We start from the raw sequence: 19850 nt of genomic DNA on the forward strand, positions 1-19850 counted from the left end.
CGTAGCATGCAGCAACTAGCCATGGTGTGAGAGTAGGGAGCAAGCAAGTGAGAAAGATCGAGAGAAAAAGTGAGACAGAATGCTCAGTTCCTACATACTTTAAAACATACGTATAAAGTATTTTATTTTTAATACAGCGTCATCTGTGAGATGTTTGGATACTAACGTGTGTATGAAACCTCTTGTAGTGAATTTTAATTTAGGATATACGTGAAGTTAAAATATCAATTCACAGATGGCGCTACCTCATACTATAAAAGGTGATTTACAATTATTTACTAATGACAAAATTTTACTAATAATATACTTAGACATTTAGGATAATTGTATTTTGATTTATGAAGGTTTCACTTCTAACACGTGTGAATTGCACACATGTTATTTTTTTTTGAACTTCAACCACTCTAAGTACCTAGACATACAATAATAAAAACAATTAATTTAACTATTCTAAAATTGTATCAGCAATGACACTTCCATAGTATCCTTATCGGTACGCCATTTCGTTTACGGACGTAGTGTAATGTGCTATTTCCTAGAGAACTTCACCTAATCAAAACTTCCGATTGAAACAGCTCATGTACAAAAAAAAACAAACTAAATGTACTTTTTAGGCTCGACTGCGTAGGTAGGAATGTTTGAACTGTAATATGAAAGAAACAGGATATATTTTTGTAAAGCACCTTTATGTTCCTGTTTCCAAGAATCTATATATTAATACGTGAAGCAAAAACTTTGTATCCCTTTTTACGAAAATTGCGCGGACGGAGGAATATGAAATTTTCCACACTTATAGAGAATATAAAAAAGGAGTGCACAATGCTAATATTTTTTTTAAATAATGCATAAAAGATACATTAAATCAATAAAGAAAACATTACACACACTACATACCATGTATTTGACGCACACACGCATGCATACTTTTTATTGTCAAACTTTTGTTCTTGACGTCTGTGGTCAAATTGAGAATAGATTAAACATTGTTTGTCTTTATTAATATTTTTTATAGTGTAGCCTTGGCGAAATTTGTGATTGTAGAAGTATAAAATACAATCATAATAGTGTACAAACTTACAATTACAATTATAGTCGAATTTCGACTACTGCGGGATCTCTAGTTAATTTAATATGTTATAATGCATATCGGAGATCGAGCTCACACTCCATCTGCTATATCATTAACTCCGGTAGATATCACGATGTGAATGTCATCATACACTAAACGAAGTATTGATGTAGTTTATTGTTTGGCGTATCCATTATCCTACAGTTCAAACCAGAACTCATGACTGTGGCATAAACAGCCAGGACTAATGTGGTACTTTAACATGCGGACACGATCTATGAACAGTAACTACACTATGGATTTCATCCCATAGACACGGCCCACTGAGGTTCTTGCCCAATCTTCTCAGTGGATCGCTCTCCGATGCGGTGGTAGATCCTGCGAAGCAGACTGGCAGCAACACCTCCAGTTTGAGCCCCGAGAGCTCCTCTACATGCTAGGACAGCGCTGAAATATCCTCTCAAGGCTATTAGCATAGGTAGGGAAAAAAATGGATTTCGCAGTATTTTTTTTTTATTGAGGCACAACCCAAACTACAACCATATAAGTTATAAGTTTAATTATAAATTATAATTTTACCCGACTTCTTTCATCCACAGTGGAAGCACAAATAATATATTTCATGTGCCATCTTCTTCTATATCGTTCCCTCACTACTGAGGATCGCGACCACATGCGACGTACTTCCAATGTGCTCGATCATGGGTGGCATGGACTGCATGGTACAGACTACCACCGAGTGCTTCTCTTGCTAGATCTGACCATCTGGCTGGTGTTCTGCCCACGGCGCGCTTGCCCTCTATGCGACCCGTAATTATGAGCTTCTCTAATTCATGTCTGGGAGACCATGTGCTATATTTAGTATCAAACCTATTACTCTCTAGCCTGATATCGCTCATTGGTTTCTGATTTTACCCCAATTTATGAAATTTGATCACTTGATATTATTTAACACTGATAATTACGAGTAATACCGTAACATAACTTGTTGCCTTCCTTTTACGTAATTATCCACTAATCATAGTTTTGTTGTACAATATAATTAACACAAGCACTTTGAATTTACACAGTTGGAATTTGAACAATGCTTTGCTCACGTCGGGACTGCAAATTGGCTGAATTGTAAATTATTGTCGCGTAATAGAGAACAAGTATATTAATTAACTAGTCGTCTACATGACGAATAATTAGTCGTTTCGCTTTTGTGTTTCAAATAGTTGCAGTAATATTTTGGGTTATTGTTTTAATGGTCAAGGAGAACGTGATGCTACTTGCAGTAGTACTGTTTAAAAATTAAAAGAACAGAGCAGTATGGTAGTTTTGTTCATTTTGGAAGTTCTACTAAAGGGGTTCAAAGGTCTTTGTATATATATTTTTTATAATCTTTCTGATTTAAACTCATACGAGACGAAATACTTTCCTGTCTCTGCAATGGAAAACTGATTGACTTATTTTGTGCTATGCTCCTACGAGGCACGTGGGATATGTGAGACTGGATGGTCTGCAGATTTTAGGAGCGGACCCAAGGGATAGAATATAGAGCTCTACCAACTGAAATACTCCCTCGAACTCTCACCCAAGCGTCCGATTCTCCCTGAGGTTAAAACCCGAATAAGGAATTAGGTTACCGCAATCAACACTGCAACTAGACAGTGTGGCTCACCCAAAGACACCCTGCCGACAGAGTCTTCGTGGCGAAACTAAGGCTCTGGATGTTGGCAAAGGCCAGTCAGTGGTGCTGGTATCCTGGGATACCTCGCTTTACCAGAACCAACCTGCCAGGTCAAAATGCGATACGCCGCCAAATGGTTGTTCTTTTCACTGATGGTGAAGTATTTTCTTCGTGGTGGCACGCTGAGTGCTCATAGCGCGCCGCAACGACTGGACGTCCTCGGATCATCCCGTGACTTCACCAGGAGCGAGGACACCTCCTACAGGGATGACTCATACCCCAGAGCGAAGCGGTTTCTATTTAAACCAAGCAAAAGTTTCTGTGTTGTATGTAGTCGTGTATGTAATAAAATAATTCATAATTGGCTTCCACTTGAAAGTCAATATTTTAGGCAATCTCTGGATAATTATACAGGCAAGTAAAAAAACTACGCCCCAAATCGTAGACACATTTGTTATTACAAGATCCCTTCGTTTAACCTTAACCTCAACCCTCCACAGTCGCGTAATCTCAATAAATTATTATTTATCTGAAAGGAAACCTCGCAAACAAATCTCAAGGAGAACTATCGAAGCGACCTTAATAAAACGAAGCGGTCCATTTTTGCCGGCCTTCCTCTCAAGGGTGGAATGTCCTATTGTGGGAACTGCGCTTGGCGATTTATGAGTTATGCCTCTGTACGCCTGAGGGGGATCTGACCTTTTGTTGTAATGGCACTATCTGCTCCAGATATTTCTTTATGAGCGCTCCATAGAGAATCTATCGTAAAAAATGATTGTTTAGGCTAGGTTTTTATTGTACTCATCTGGATGCCATTCGATGCCAAATTTCGGTGGACCATTAGTATTTGATGGTAGATTCCAAATCCAGGGCATGAGTAGATAAAAGGATTTCGTCTACATCGATAGATAATCGATTTGCACAGTCTGGCTTTGAAGTTGCTTGACTCCCTAAATTATATTTATATGATGTGTAGACTTGATAAACTGGTAAGCTTGAATAAAATAGGAAACTTATTGCAATGTTCATGAGATATTTTTTTGCTGCATGACTGTCTGAATGAGCTCATTAGCGCAATTGAGGTACAAATGCGCAAAAGTGATGGTGAGATGTACCCTTTATGCAGCCAATGTTCCATTGTACCAATCCATGAAATACATTGTTAAGATTTTAATCACGCCTGTTAACACAAACAATATTGAATATTGGTTTACAGAAATTTTTCAAAAATATAGCATCGTTTTGCTTTTAAAATAATGGAACAAATCAAACATCATCAAAGCCCCGTAATCTAAATTCATTAAAAATAGATTAATTTTCTCGAAATATCATTACACAAATGGCTGCCGCCTCGAAATGGAGATTTACAGAAACTTGAGCATTACGCTGATTGGAATTATTGATTACGATAAAAAAACTTACGATAATCATGAACATTTAGAAATAAAACTATTGTAGTGTAATTTGAAACATTACAAGAATTTTAGACGGGAATGCATAGGCTGATTAGTTGTTTACTGGATTGATCAAGGCTCTTACTAATCTATGGTTATTTTTTCACGTAGAAAGAAAGGTAAACAAGTACACGGCTTAGCCGACGTTTTTTGTTTTGTGAATTACAAGAAATCTAATCGATCTTTTTTACTGCTGGTAGGACCTCCTGTGAGTCCGCACGGGTAGGTACCACCGCCCTACCTATTTCTGCCGTGAAGCAGTAATGCGTTTCGGTTTGAAGGTCAGGGCAGCCGTTGTAACTATACGTGAGACCTTAGAACTTATATCTCAAGGTGGGTGGCGCATTTACGTTGTAAATGTCTATGAGCTCCACTTAACACCAGGTGGGATGTGAGCTCGATCACCCGTCTAAGGAATATAAAAAAAAAAATATTCGTTGCGATCATGGTTATTCTCAACTTATTTTAGGTAACTGATATATAACTGACTCTGCAAAGGCCTTTTACACTTAAATTTTTTTCCTTGCCAAGAAGTTGTTCAAACTTTGGAAGAAGCCTATTCATGCTAGGTCTGGTGATCACTGTGGCTGACGCAATACTTCCCACCTTTCTTGTAGCATAGAGACTATATGTTGTGCCATATGAGATGGAGCGTTGTCGTATAGGAGCCGCGGCGACGAGTGATTAACAATATTTGGTTACGAGAACTTCTCTTGCATCTCGCAACTACAGTTAAAAATCGTTCCTAAAATTGAACCTAAATGATAATTTTATTATGCATATCATACGAAACCTTCATGACCAATATAAATAATTTTATTTGAATTAAAATTAAATAAAAAGTTATTAAGACAAATTTACCCATGAAAATTCTTTCTTATCCTTTTGCTCAACAAATCTTCAAAGAAAGAAATCACTTAAAACGCAAAAGTGAATCTGACATAAAACTTATACCCACAAAAGAACGAAACAAACACGAAATTCTCAAGCTTAGAGAGTACACACATTAACGTTTTCTTATCTTAATACGAATAGGCCACGAATTTCCCTCCAGAAAGGATATAAAAAAAGAAATCAGACTAAATGAAAACTCTTTGAAGAACGACCAGGGCGGACGCCTGGTGCCTACATCAAATGAGCAATGATATTATGAAACGGACCCGTATTCAGATGCATATTTACATAATTTAAAAATAATGTTCTACAATGGTTTTATTTGATGAACCAAATTCTATTGTTTTGGGTGACGCTGCTCTTGCTAGGGTTAGTGTTAGCAAATTACGCATTTAGCGGTAGGCAGCGGCTTGGCTCTGCCCCTGGCATTGCTGAAGTCCATGGGCGACGGTAACCACTCACCATCAGGTGGGCCGTATGCTCGTCTGCCTACAAGGGCAATAAAAAAAAATCTCTCAGGTAGAGCCCGTGAGCTCACCAACCTGTTTGGATGTAGCTGCAATAGCCCCTTAAGCTACCAAGGCCCCATAAGCAAGGGGAAAAAATCAAATTTATTTTTTAGGCTGCGTAATTTTAATAGGTATATAAAAAATGGTTTTGTTTGATTCAGTTTTGGGATAATTAAAAACAATTTACAATGACCCACCTACAGTAAATTAATTAATTTGAATATCGAGTAGTTATTAAGTCACTATGACTAGGTTTCTAACGAGTCATCGATGTATAATATTTTCACCCACTTCAAAGATTATGATACTTGGAAAGTATGTGTAAGCGACAATTAGTTGTCAACCAAGCAGGGGCTCTCATGTTTAATACAAACCTGAAATACTAAAAGCCAAAGATACCAAAGATTCCAAGATTGATTTTCAAATTTAATGTTGCAATCTATATCTTAATAAAAGATGCAAAAATTTACGAAAAATATTTTTACGAAAATTGCGCGGCGGAACATTCATAATTATAATACGAAAAACGTACGCGATTTTCGTGTTGACTTCTATCTAAAAAAGAGCAAACAATTTCTGTATAGACAGATCACAATTTAACTCTTATGATCGTAACAACCCAAGTCCAAGCCTGTGCCGATGAACCATTCCGCTGGGCGTCTAAAATTCAGAGCCATTCACCTTTTTCGCGATCCATTACACCGAAGTTGAAAAGGCATCTTAATTAGAGACAGGATCACGGTCATTGAGTCACAAACGACGTTTTATGAAATTAGGGAGCAGAAATGAAAAGTCATTTTGAGATCTCATTAAATGAGGCTCATTCATTGTCTGCGAAATCTTTTATCTTGTACTTCCAACGTATTTTAGTGTCGATTTTAAACGGAAATCTAGTTAGTCTTCAAAGAGAGTAATGATAAATATAATAAGTATCTACGTAAATTGGGAATTGTTTTTTTTTTTTTTTGTTAAATATTTTATCAATGTAACTATACTATTTTATTTATGTAACTATACTTGAGACCTTATAACTTATATCTCAAGGTGGGTGGCGCATTTACGTTGTAGATGTCTATGGGCTCTAGTAACCAATTAACACCAGGTGGGCTGTGAAAAAAAAAACTCGCAAGACTGAAATTTATTACACCCGTAATTTTTTTGTTTGTTCCAATACTCTAACTAATATTATACGTTCGCTTAATTAAACTTCAAGCGTATGTGTACTAAATCATTATCTACTATGTGAACAGCAATAACACCCAATGTGGCCTTTAGGTTGTGTTGTGTGAATTATAAATATGGTTCACTGTTTCCCATTGACATTAACAATACCAAGGTTATATACATATAACCAAGCTACTTCTAATTGGTAGATAGATACTCGCTGAAATATTACAGTAAAAATATATAAATAATATTTAAGTTTCAATTTTTTTTTATTGCGTAGATGTGTGGTTGAGCTCACAGCCAATTTGGTGTTAAGTGCTTACCTGAGCCCATAGACATCTACAACGTAAATGCTACCACCTACCTTGAGATGTGTGTCGGTATAGTTACGACCCTTCAAACCGAAACGCATTACTGCTTCACGGCAGAAATAGGCAGGGCGGTGGTACCTCACAAGGACGCACAAGAGGTCCTACCACCAGGTGTAACTATACTTGAGACCTTATAACTTATATCTCAAGGTGGGTGGCGCATTTACGTTGTAAATGTCTATGGGGTCCAGTAACCACTTAACACCAGGTGGGCTGTGCGCTCGTCCATCCATTTAAGCAATAAAAAATATATAATAAAAATATGTTATTTTTTGTACCTTATTTCAAAGTTAAGTCGTACACTGTGTGCATTACTAATAAAAATCTTACGTTACGGACGCTTTTTCCCGATTAGGGTACCCCTCCGAATCGTCCAATAAGGAACTTCGTTCCAAAAAAAAAAATTTGCTATAATGAATCAAATTGAAGCAATCGTCTGTACAAAAAAAATATTGTATTTCTTTTATATAATTGCGTACACAATGTAAACAATCCGGGATTATTTTCGTTCCGTGCATTTCCTTTTCGCATAATTCGATTATGAAAGCCCGAAACAAAGTAAAGGAGTGCGTGTTTCTGTTTCATTTGGGATCACGCGATTCGCTGAGAAATTTCCGTTTTTTTTTTCTCGTAACAAAATGAATGATTGTTGATTTTTTTCGGTCAGCGATAGCCGGTATTGTGTTTCGATATCATTAGTTGAGCTCGCTGTAAATAAACGGTTTTGGATTTTTGGATTTTCTTTTTTTTTTTGCTGGTAACATTTTGCTGTGTGTTTATTTTTTCCACTATGATGTTGGTTCAGACATAGAGAGAGGAAAAAGGTCGTAGACATTACAACGTGAATGCCGTTGGGATATTAGGTTATACTTTCAACTAGCGACCCGCCCTCGCTTCGCTTCGGAAACAATAAATTTTATTATTGATAGCTGAGTCCCGCGATGCTACCCGTGGTTATTGTCGTACCGCGGGTGAAGCCGCGGGGTAAAGATAGTCTAAAAAAAGTAACCTAAGTTACTCCTTATATCATCAGCTACCTATTAGTGAAAGGCCCGTCAAAATCGGTCCAGCCTTTTCAGAGATTAGCCGGAACAAACAGACAGACAGACAAAAATTGTAAAAAATGTTATTTTGGTGTATGTACCGTATATATATTAATATGCATGTAGTAAAAAGAGGCTATTTCAATATTACAAACAGACACTCCAATTTTATTTATATGTATAGATATTGTATTATGACAGTGACTGTATTATTCTTTGTTTGGAGCGTATGATGTTTTCGCATTATAAATAGCGTACTCATACGGATGTACAACGTACTATAACTGTCCCCTAGCGATAATTGTTTGCTACAACGCCAGTATGTATTACTTACTCCCTTTCCAGACGGTTTTACGGTTTTACAAATTGCCAATATGCTTAAAATTTGATTTTAACGAAAAACTGTTATAAAGTCTTAACTTTCAATTCAAAAAACTTCCAATTTACTTTTGCAAGTATGTACCTATGTGTTTTAGTTATTTATTTTATAATATATGGCTTTTGTCACAATCAGTGTGACGCTTTTGCGATTTATTTTCGAAAACGCAAATTAATTTTTAAGCTATTGCATAGATTTTATCGAGGGTTTTGAACGCGGCGACTGAATCAAGAAATTCCGTAACGAAAATAACCTGACACCTCCACTACGCCTACCATGTAGCTCGCGTTCAACACATTCAGACGTTACGCTTGTGTAGTGTTTGTGAATAAGCGAGCGGCGTGACGTCGCACGGCCGCATCATGCACATCATGAAAAGTCTGTCCATCTCTCCCTCGCGCGGTTATGAGTGTGAAGGGGACAGTTAATGTTTTGCTTTTGTTAATGTTTATAAATATAGCGTGGTCTTATTTTATTGTTGTTTTAATATTAAATTATTATTGTCGATTTGTAATTGCATAAGTTGATAAAAAATGCTATGCAATAGCTTAACCGCGGCAGTCTCCGAGTGCCACACGTGTTTTTCTTTAAATTTAGTTACAGTCTTCGGGTTTGGTTTTTTAACAATTACATTCGTCGTTATGTTTCTCCATTTTATGGATGTCTCGTTTGAATTTCGACTGGTAAATCTTACGATTAATTCGTTGACGATTATAATTTTCCAAACACCGAAACTAATTGACTAAAATCGCTTCACTGAACAAAATTCAAATCGAAATACGCCAATTATTTCAAATGAAATTTTCAATTGAAATCTTTCAGTTCCAGTAACAGTGTCACAGATACTTAAATATTCATTTTTATTTGACAAACAAAAGACGGAATGTTAGTGATATGCTTTAACATTATTCCTTTGATAGTAAAACTCCTTTTGTTACCGATAACCTAAAACATATTTATCCTCGTCTTTTCAGTGAATTTCTGCGAAACCTTTAAGGTCGACTTAAACAAATTACGTCGACTTCGAATTATAACAGCTTTCCCAGATTATTCTCCTCATTCTTATATACGATTGAAACTTGGCCACATCGCTGTGACTATAGAACGTAAATTTGCGGTAATATGTCTAGCAGATCCGCAAATCTTCATTGATCTTTCATCAACAAATGGGTTAAATAAAACTCTACTTTTACAGCTTAATTAGAAAAATCGATCAACAAATGAACCAGGAACTAACGTCACTCAAACCAATCATAGTCATTATCATCATCAAAACAATCTTCCACCGATCCTTTCCAATATAATTTACTGACGTCATCAATAGCCATTACAAAATACAGTAGATGAATTAGTGACATATTTTAGATATAGGTTACATCGTTTCATTTTTGTAAAAGACAGAGGTCGACATCATAGCTTATATGCAACAAGCAATTTGATACAGCAGATCGATGGTTTGATTTATTGATATCATGATAAACTAGCGACCCGCCCTCGCTTCGCTTCAGAAACTGTAATTTATTATTGATTTCTCCACTATTTAATGGATATTATTATACATATAAACTTTCCTCTTCAATCACTCTATCTATTAAAAAAACCGCATCAAAATCCGTTGCGTAGTTTTAAAGATTTAAGCATACATAGGGACAGATACAGGGACAGAGAAAGCGACTTTGTTTTATACTATGTAGTGATGAACCAGGATAATATCTACAATATGCTGTACTACTATTAAGCCTCACAATGACTTTAAACTAGTGTTTGTTCCTTATAGATGCAGGAAATACATTCGGAACAAATACGAATACAATTCACCTCGAATAACGGAAGCCACAGAGATGGCTACTTCTATCAGGAATCAATTGACTAACCCAGATTCCATGATAAGGTGCGGTAAACGACATTAAGCACTAGAGGAATAAGGCGGTCAAATCAAGTCAAAGCCCTAATCAATTGAAGTAATCACACAGATCGATGAATATTTGAAAGTAATTCGTAACGTCAGCTCTCTCGTCAATTACTCCAAGCGATGACTCATTTAAAATTATTACGCCTCTATGAGTCAATTTAGAAATTGAAAAAAAAAAAAAACACGGTAGCTCAAAAAGGATTTCTTGCAAATTTTTTCGTATAAAACAAAAGGGAAATAATGACAGATCGAAATCGGCTTAAATAAATTGAAAACTAAATTGGGCGACGATTGGGGGAATTATTTTATTTTTTGGAGAAGCAGATAGCTTTTTCCGTGGTTCTGTCGAGCGAAAACTGAAACCATTTTTGTTTGTTTGTTTTTTGTTTTACTTACAAACGAGCTCAAGTTTCATCTTACAAGGGAGTACCAGAACCTATAGACTGTCATAGAATGAATAACGCCACCCAAACCCACCCACCTCAAGATATTTGTGTTAACGGGAACCAAGCCATAGGAGCCTGTGACTCTGGATTGATTTTTAATAATCATAAATTACATTTGCAAGATTGTTCATGTTCTGCTCTCATATAGATCTCTCTCACATGGAAATTTTCTCCGAGAACATATTTAAAATAACTTCATTTTACTCTATGGTCATCCAATCGGCATAAGTAGTTCAGCATAATTCTCTTTTGGTAGCGTATCGTAACCAATGTCTTTATAGCTTCCGTTCGTTTCCCGTGAGATTTCAATTTGCTACTTTTATTTTAGCAGCGTCTACTCACAGTCACAATAAATCTGTCGGCAGTATAATGGTAATATTAAAGTGAATATTATGAATGCTCATGATACCTACTAAAACGATCATGGCATGAATTAAATTTAAATTGGTTAATATTATATAATCTTGTTTAATTATTTTATTTTATGCATAAAAGTACATTGGTGGACTTAATGCATAAATTATTCTGTATCAGTCCATTAAGGATAGAGTTGTAGAGTAGAGGTGTAGAGTCCAGTGGTTATTACATTATTTTTTGAGATATAACAAAAATAAGAATAATATTATATATTATACATACAGTATACACATATAGACATAATATGACATAGAGACTCTTTGAGAGCGACATTTAATGTTATTATTAACAATGTCAGTTCCTGAATCACAATTAAGTAGTATTTTAAACTTTAAATATTAATTTATTAACAATCACGAGTCTCATGCGTTTTAGGTTCTTTTCCATAGCTAATTAAATTCATTGATTTGTCATGTCACTGTCACTGTGCATTCGATGATGATTGATGCGCGGGAAATTGAATTAAAGAAAATTATATTTTTTCTTTACATATATGTATATAATCTATCGTTAGCTCGTTCATTTTGCTCTCAAATGACGTCATACTTATTGAATTTGAGTTTAACTAAGCTTTGTTAAGTTTTCCGCCCAATTTCAATAGATCAATTCAAGATTTCAATAGACCCTTTCCAATTAACTTTACTGGGTGACTAAATAGAGATATCAAGGTAATCTTCCAAACTCACAGATGCAAACATGATTTATTCTGTTTTATTAATAAAACAAAGTTAGTATAGTAAGTAAAAGGAACAATTTCAGCATTTTTTTTTATAAAGGACATGAATATTCTATTGAGGCCGTTAGCATCTTTTTTAAAGGCCATAAATTTTTATTTATTGGGTATCTTCTTTTTTTTCACAGAAAATAAGCAATACAGTTTTATAGAGGACCACAGCTTGTCGTTGAGTTTTTATATACAATAATAAATCAAAATATACGTTGAAAGGGGACTGTTATATTTTTTTTGTGACCAAACTTATATGCTAGGTCTGATCTTAATGGCCGCGTATTATACCAGACATTCAAATTTCCAAACACAATATACGGTTAATAGGTTCTCAATTATTTAGCATTTAGCATTTAGATACATATAGGCGTACGTATGGTTTTAGGAATCTACAGAAATTAATGTTCTTCAATACCACCACTATACATTGAGAGAGTAGTCCTCCCGATCCACTATCAGTGCTTTTAGGTACCTCAAGCACCGGTCATCGTTCTCGTCCAACCCGGCTCAGCGAGTAAATTAACCCACAGACACAGCCCACTGAGTTTCTCGCCGGATATTCTCAGTGGGTCGCGTTTCCGATCCGTTAGTAGATTCTGCGAAGCACTGCTCTTGCTAGGGCAAGTGTTAGCAACATCGTCAGGTTTGAGCCCCGTGAGCTCACCTACTAATTCTGTGAATCTAGTATAACCCCTCGAATTTACTAGAATAGGTAGGAAAAAAAAGAGAGTAGTTTAAGCTGTCTTTTCCATACTAAGGCAGCATCCCGTAAGACATAAGGCTGTTGAAACATCTGAAATATGTGCAAGTCTAATATGTTCATATTTCGACATTTTTTATAGAAGTGCGCCCTACGGGCCCTAATAAATGGAAACTTCATTGCAATTATAAATCCAAAGAGATATATGAATACAGTGATTTGATGTTTAATGACGCATTTTTGTGAATCAAATACAAAATTATTTGCAGCGAACCAGTCGTGTGTATTTTAGTGCACTATTTACGTCCTCATACTCCACTGAGAAAAAGGAATGTCAAAGTCTCATAAACTGATTATTAATGAATCGATTCTCAAATTTTTTAGTCTCAATGTATAATTGCTTCACCTTAGATATAGACAAAGGGGTGTCTTTTTTTTATTGCTTAGATGGGTGGATGAGCCCACAGCCCACCTGATGTTAAGTTGTTACTGGAGCCCATAAACATCTACAACGTAAATGGGCCACCCACCTTGAGATATAAGTTCTAAAGTCTCAATCAAGTATAGTTGCAACGGCTGCCCCACCCTTCAAACCGAAACGCATTAGTGTTTCACGGCAGAAATAGGCAGGATAGTGGTTCCTACCCGCGCGGACTCGCAAGAGGTCCTACCACCAGTATACTCATGGTAAGTCCTTAAATAGACAAGTAAATTACGAATTTAACAAAAATTGAAATACCATTTACTATGAAAACCTTTCACGTCATTGAATAATTATTCTTCTCCCTCTGAGCTCGAACAATTATTACGAATCCTGCCGAGAGATTTCTGGAACATTAATTTTAGTTACAAAAAAAACCGCATTTTTCAACAATCATTAAGCGGCCGAAGAACAATGAAAGCACTAATTTTAACGAAAACATTTTAGATAACGAAAAGGTTTTCACGTAATAATTTTGATACGTTTATCTCCATTAATTTTTAGAGGCTTATTTAATGTGTTTTAATAAATTTGCGTTGGAGCAATTGAATAAAAGATTTAATGATACAATTTCTAATGTAATTAACGTGTTTTTAAATATATCTTTAAATATGTAAATTTAAATTAGGAGCTGACAAATTGAGCAAACATTTTCAATGTTTGAAGTCATCGTGGCCTAACGGATAAGACGTCCGGTGCATTCGTGTTGATGCACCGCTGTTCGAATCCCGCAGGCGGGTACCAATTTTTCTAATGAAATACGTACTCAACAAATGTTCACGATTGATTTCCACGGTGAAGGAATAACATCGTGTAATAAAAATGAAACCCGCAAAATTATAATTTGCGTAATTACTGGTGGTAGGACCTCTTGAGAGTCCGTGCGGGTAGGTACCACCGCCCTGCCTATTTCTGCCGTGAAGCAGTAATGCGTTTTGGTTTGAAGGGTGGGGCAGCCGTTGTAACTATACTGAGACATTAGAACTTATATCTCAAGGTGGGTGGCGCATTTACGTCGTAGATGTCTATGGGCTCCAGTAGCCACTTAACACCAGGTGGGCTGTGAGCTCGCCCACCCATCTAAACAATAAAAAAAATTGAGAAGCTGTGGCATACCAATCTCATGTTGTGGAGCTCGATGTGGGGATAGCAGATTTCAGGCGTAGGTCCCCATCAGTAATTACCCAAATTATAGTCTTTGCGGGATTTATTTTTACTAGAGGACCGCAGTAGTCGAAATTCGACTATAATAAATTGGAATTGTAAGTTTGTACACTATTATGATTGTATTTTATACTTCTATAAACACAAATTTCGCCAAGGCTACACTATAAAAAATATTAATAAAGACAAACAATATTTAATTTTAATCTATTCTCAATTTGACCACAGACGTCAAGAACAAAAGTTTGACAATAAATAGTATGCATGCGTGTGTGCGTCAAATACATGGCGTGTAGTGTGTGTAATGTTTTCTTTATGGATTTAATGTATCTTTTATGCATAATTAAAAAAAAATATTATCATTATGCATTTCTTCTCTATATTCTCTATAAGTGTGGAAAATTTCATAATCCTTCGTCCGCGCAATTTTCGTAAAAAGGGATACAAAGTTTTTGCTTCACGTATTATTTATTTTTATTACGCGATGCCTTTTATCTTGGTAGAGTCTTGAAAGTCTGCTTGAAAGACTTGAAAGTCTGAGTCTTGCGAGTCATGAAAATTGGCAGTCGCTTGATATTATACAGGCTACCTTATGATTTTGACTGCGACAATCTCAAAAATACCGTAAATCGATAAGTTAAGATATTGAAATGGTATATGTGTATACTGGTGGTAGGACCTCTTGGGAGTCCGCACGGGTAGGTACCACCACCCCGCCTATTTCCGCCGTGAAGCAGTAATGCGTTTCGGTTCGAAGGGTGGGGTAGCCGTTGTAACTATACTGAGATCTTAGAACTTATATCTCAAGGTGTGTGGCGCATTTACATTGTAGATGTCTATGGGTTCCAGTAACCACTTAACACCAGGTGGGCTGTGAGCTCGTCCACACATCTAAGCAATAAAAAAAATAAAAAGGGACGGTTACAAAAATATTTTTTCGTCAATCTCACTTAATGTAAATTAAAATAAATTATAAAAAAATTCTTATGAATTGCGATAATATATAATGTAACTTCAAAACTATACCAAAAACTATTAAATTTAATCTAAAGTACTGACCGTAAAAAATAATTTTAGGTTTTCATTCTTTTTTCTAAGCATTAACATTAATCGTTGCTTCTAAACGGTGATTTTTCGTTAACATTTTTACACAAAACTGAAATTAAGTTTTACGAGTTCTTTCTTTAAAAGGCCGAAGTTTTTATTGTATTCTTAATTTGTAAAATAATTAAGCATCCGATTTTTATGCTCTAGAATGAAGTGCTTAGTAAAAAGTGATTCAGAAACAAGAAAAATGTGGAGATAAAGAGAGGAAATATGTTTCTGTTTCATTAATAACTATTTAATTACTAACGTATTTTGAGATTACTATTATGTAAGCCTGAAATTTTAACGTCAACAATAATTTTTTATTTTTTAATACGCTTTTCTTAGCTTCAGACGTATGTATGTTAGTATGTAACGGAATCTTTGAACATGATTTTGACCCCCTTCAAAGCGTAAGATTAACTCGAAATTTGGTATACTTATTAGGGACTGAGGACAATTTAAAAAAAAAAATTCAACTAAAAAATTAAAAATAACCTTTAATAAATTTGAATTAAAAATAGTATAAGAAAAATTGATTTTATTGTAAAAAAAAGCGTGGGGCTCATGGTGTCACTAGTTATAAATATTTTATGAACAGATATGCTAAGGGTTATTTTGATAATATCCTGAAAAGCACCCCCTTTTTTTTTACAAAATAGAATTTTTTTCTTACACTATTTTTAATTCAAATTTATTAAAATTTATTTTCTATTTTTTAGTTGGATTTTCTATAAAAGCGTATTTTGTTAGTTTTCCTATTATTTATTGCTTAGATGGGTAGACGAGCTCACAGCCCACCTTGTGTTAAGTGGTCACTGGAGCCCATAGACATCTACGACGCAAATGCGCCACCCACCTTTAGATATAAATAAGTTTTATGGTCTCAATATAATTACAACGGCTGCCCCACCCGTCAAACTGAAACGCATTGCTGCTTCACGGCAGAAATAGGCGGGATCGTGGTACCTACCCGTGCGGACTCATAAGAGGTAATCAATCGTATCATACATCTTTCATCACAATCAGAACATCAAATGGGCCGTGAATTTATTCTATTTATGATAATAAATGTTGTATATTATCTTTTTTATTCGCTGAATGAAGCAATTTATATACAGCTACTTTTAGAAAAACTGAATACAGTATACGTTCCTTCATTCGTGTTTTCATTATTAGCGGATTAAAAAAAGGCGACTCAATTCCTATGTTTGCGGCTAAAGATTTCTTTATTCGCAGATCCAATCATTACATGAATACATGCACGTTATTAAAAAATGGTTCCGATATCTAGGTATCCCACCGAATTCAGCCGGTACTTGCACAAAATTACCGGAAGGGAACCGACGGCGCAGTGCCACCATTGCGCAGACCGCGACAAAGATGACTCAGTGGAACATACCTCAGCGCGTTGCTCTGGATTGGACGTGCAATGCGTTACCCTCGTCGTGGTCATAGCAGAGGATATGTCGCTGCCACGCGTCGTGGTCACAATGCTCGGTAGCGAAGTGTTGTGGAAAGCAATGCTCGACTTCTGCGAATCCACCATCTCGCAAAAGGAGGCGGCGGAACGAGTGAGGGAGAGCTCTTCACTTTCCGCACCGATCCGTCGCCGTCGAGTCGGGGGCCGTAGTGGACAGTGTGAGCATACGCCCTGCAGGAGGCAGTTTCCCCGCGGTGAAGGTCAAGGGGCGACCTGAGGGGATTGAGGCCGCGTGGCGCGCTACCATAAATCTAGCGCGCTACCAAGGAGCAATATTCGAGATAAAGGAGCAACCGGTTGGCGGTGTATTGCGTCCCGACCCAGCAGGCTGGTTCTGGTTCAGTGGGGTATTCTGAGACATTAGCAGCACCGTCTGGGCGGCCCGACGGGCTGCCGTACTGAGACGGCCGACTTTTCAGAGCTTTCGATTTGTCTCGAAGGCTCCGTCAGCTGGGCGTCCTTGTGGGAGGTGCGCCGTCTGGTTGTAGTGTTGACCGCGCTAACCCCCTTATCTGATCCGGGATCTGACCTCGGAGGGGATCGGACGCTAGAGCGAAAAGTGCAGCGGAGTCGTTTAGTAGGTAGGGTCCTGAAAACATCCTTGAGCCCGCGGTTTCGCAGTCGTGGACCTGTCCCACATACCCCGCGCGCCCCCTGAGCGCGGGCACTTCGTAGGAGGTTCGCCGCTATCCATCGATTACGTATCCAACCGAATATCCTTTGTAAGCGCGCGTTTCCATATTCACGGTCTCTGTATTCGCGGCATATTCACGGAACATAAACCCTGCGAAAAAATAACTTTTACTGTATATCAAAGGCCTTTAAATTTTTCTCTCTGGCATCTACAACCCGCTTCATAATACTAGTTACTATTTCGAGAAACTATACAATATAATAATATTTCAATCATATTGATTCCTCACAAAATAATATTCATTGAACAAAAGCTTTCTTTATTACAGCTATCATGAGACCTGACGAAGAGGATTGATGAAATCCAACTAATAAATAAAGAAGATGTACGCTTCTTTCGGAAGATAGAGGACATGCAGAGAATTTGAAAAGAGAAACCGTCAGAAAGAAAATTAATTTGAACATTTTAATGTTCAAATGGCTTAAAACTGTTGTTTGAGTTACTGTAGTGGGAACGATGACTAATGAAAATTCGAATTGGGTTCTTGGGAGTGAGGATGCTGGTGGTCTCGTTACTGGCTGCATAATACGGACGAGATAAAGGTGGGTTCGTAATCTATGATTTTTTAAATACCTAAAATGCTATTCAGATTATTTGGACAAAATCACATCGTCATCCAATAGAAACGGAAGCAAGAAAACTGCCTAGCATTTGGAGTATTGACGCACAACTTAAAGTGTTAATGGCCGAATAAATTCTTATTCATTCATGTGAATTCGCATATAAAAATGCCTTAGTTGATCCAATCGACTTGCAGACACAGAATTACAATGTATTGTAAGCTATTGAAAAACTTTAGACAAAGTATTTTTCATCGGCTACAGTTTCAAAGTAATTTCATTAGATATTTTCCGTAGCCACCTATGGATCGAGAAAACGTAACCCATCATGCAGTCAACGCGACTGTAAGCGCGACAATCAACGGGACGGCCGAAGAAGAGTATGACGTCACGCAGGGCGTGTTCTTCAAACTCCGGATGTCGGTGCTCCTGCTCATCGTTATCACGGCTGTGCTCGGGAACATGCTGGTCATCGTCAGTGTCATGAGGCACAGGTAAATGTTCTGGTCTGCGAACATTATTGTAAACATCAATCACCAAAAAAATTAAAAGTAAACTCACTATCATGTCTGAATTATTATTTTGTACTAGCTGACCTGGCAGACTTCGTAGTGCCTCAGTCAATAAATAAAAGACTTTTGTATAAAATAAACTTAAAACAAAAGGAATCCGTCCGACGGGGGACACATCAAAGGAAAAACAAAATTGTTATTTTTATTTAACACCGAACTCTTTCATATTTATCTAACCTTTTAAACCTTCTCTGGACCTCCACAAATAATTCAAGACGAAAATTAGCCAAATCAGTCCAGCCGTTCTCGAGTTTTAGCGAGACTAACGAACAGCAATTCATTTTTATATATACACAGATTTGTGAGTCGGTACTACTAGTACCTTCTTTATTGTACACAACGAATTCAATTTTGTGAAAATCGTCTGTACTTCATTTATAAAGAATGTTCATAACAAGAAGAAAACTGAATGTCCTAAAACAACTTTTTATAACTTATTTGTTAAAATAGTCACTAGACCATTTACAACAGCTACGCTTGACCTATCTTGAATTATAAGTATTATAAACTTCTTTATAACCTTCCCACGCATAATACTTTTAAATGGAAACATTTTGCCTCATAAATAAGTTTGCAGATTTCGAAAGGTCAAATGCCAGCTATTACTTAGCAAGACTTCTTAATACATTTCAGTTTTTTTTTAAATAAATTAGTTTTATTATGACTAGGGATCAATAATGTACGAGACATTTCACTTAACCTTACAGCTGTTACCCAACGAACTTATTCAGTACTTTTAGTGTTGTACCTACTTGAATTTTTGTAGTTACAAAAGCTCCATAGATATCACTAATGATGTCACAAATCTTGCAACTTGCGGTCCAGTTCTCGCTTGGGTTCTGTATTGGTTACACGACTTTTTAAACTGGAATACTCGACTGCTTGGTCGCAGAAGTGAGCAAAATATTGGCATACGGGCTTTCAAAATTTTATTCCAGGTAGTAAATGAGTTGCAGATTGAGAATTGAAATGTAAGATTCTCAATAATTTCCCAAATAGTCGTCGTGGCCTAAGGGATAAGACGCCCGGTGCATTTGTGTTGAGCGATGC

The 19850-nt window shown here is 36.6% G+C and overlaps 1 protein-coding gene across 3 annotated transcripts in view; it reads left to right on the forward strand.

Annotated features, from left to right (window-relative positions):
- Positions 1-19850, forward strand: part of OAR2 (octopamine receptor) — a 188204-nt gene that overhangs the window by 160036 nt on the left and 8318 nt on the right. For 2 of the 3 annotated variants that reach the window (XM_021348358.3, XM_062676236.1), the window contains 2 exons: positions 17937-18210; positions 18526-18722. In XM_021348358.3, the coding sequence (XP_021204033.1) occupies positions 18532-18722 (191 nt within the window). In that variant the 5' untranslated portion in view covers positions 17937-18210; positions 18526-18531. 3 annotated transcript variants of the gene reach the window in all.

This window comes from Bombyx mori, chromosome 26 (assembly GCF_030269925.1).
Source record: "Bombyx mori chromosome 26, ASM3026992v2".
NCBI classification, from domain to species: domain Eukaryota; kingdom Metazoa; phylum Arthropoda; class Insecta; order Lepidoptera; family Bombycidae; genus Bombyx; species Bombyx mori.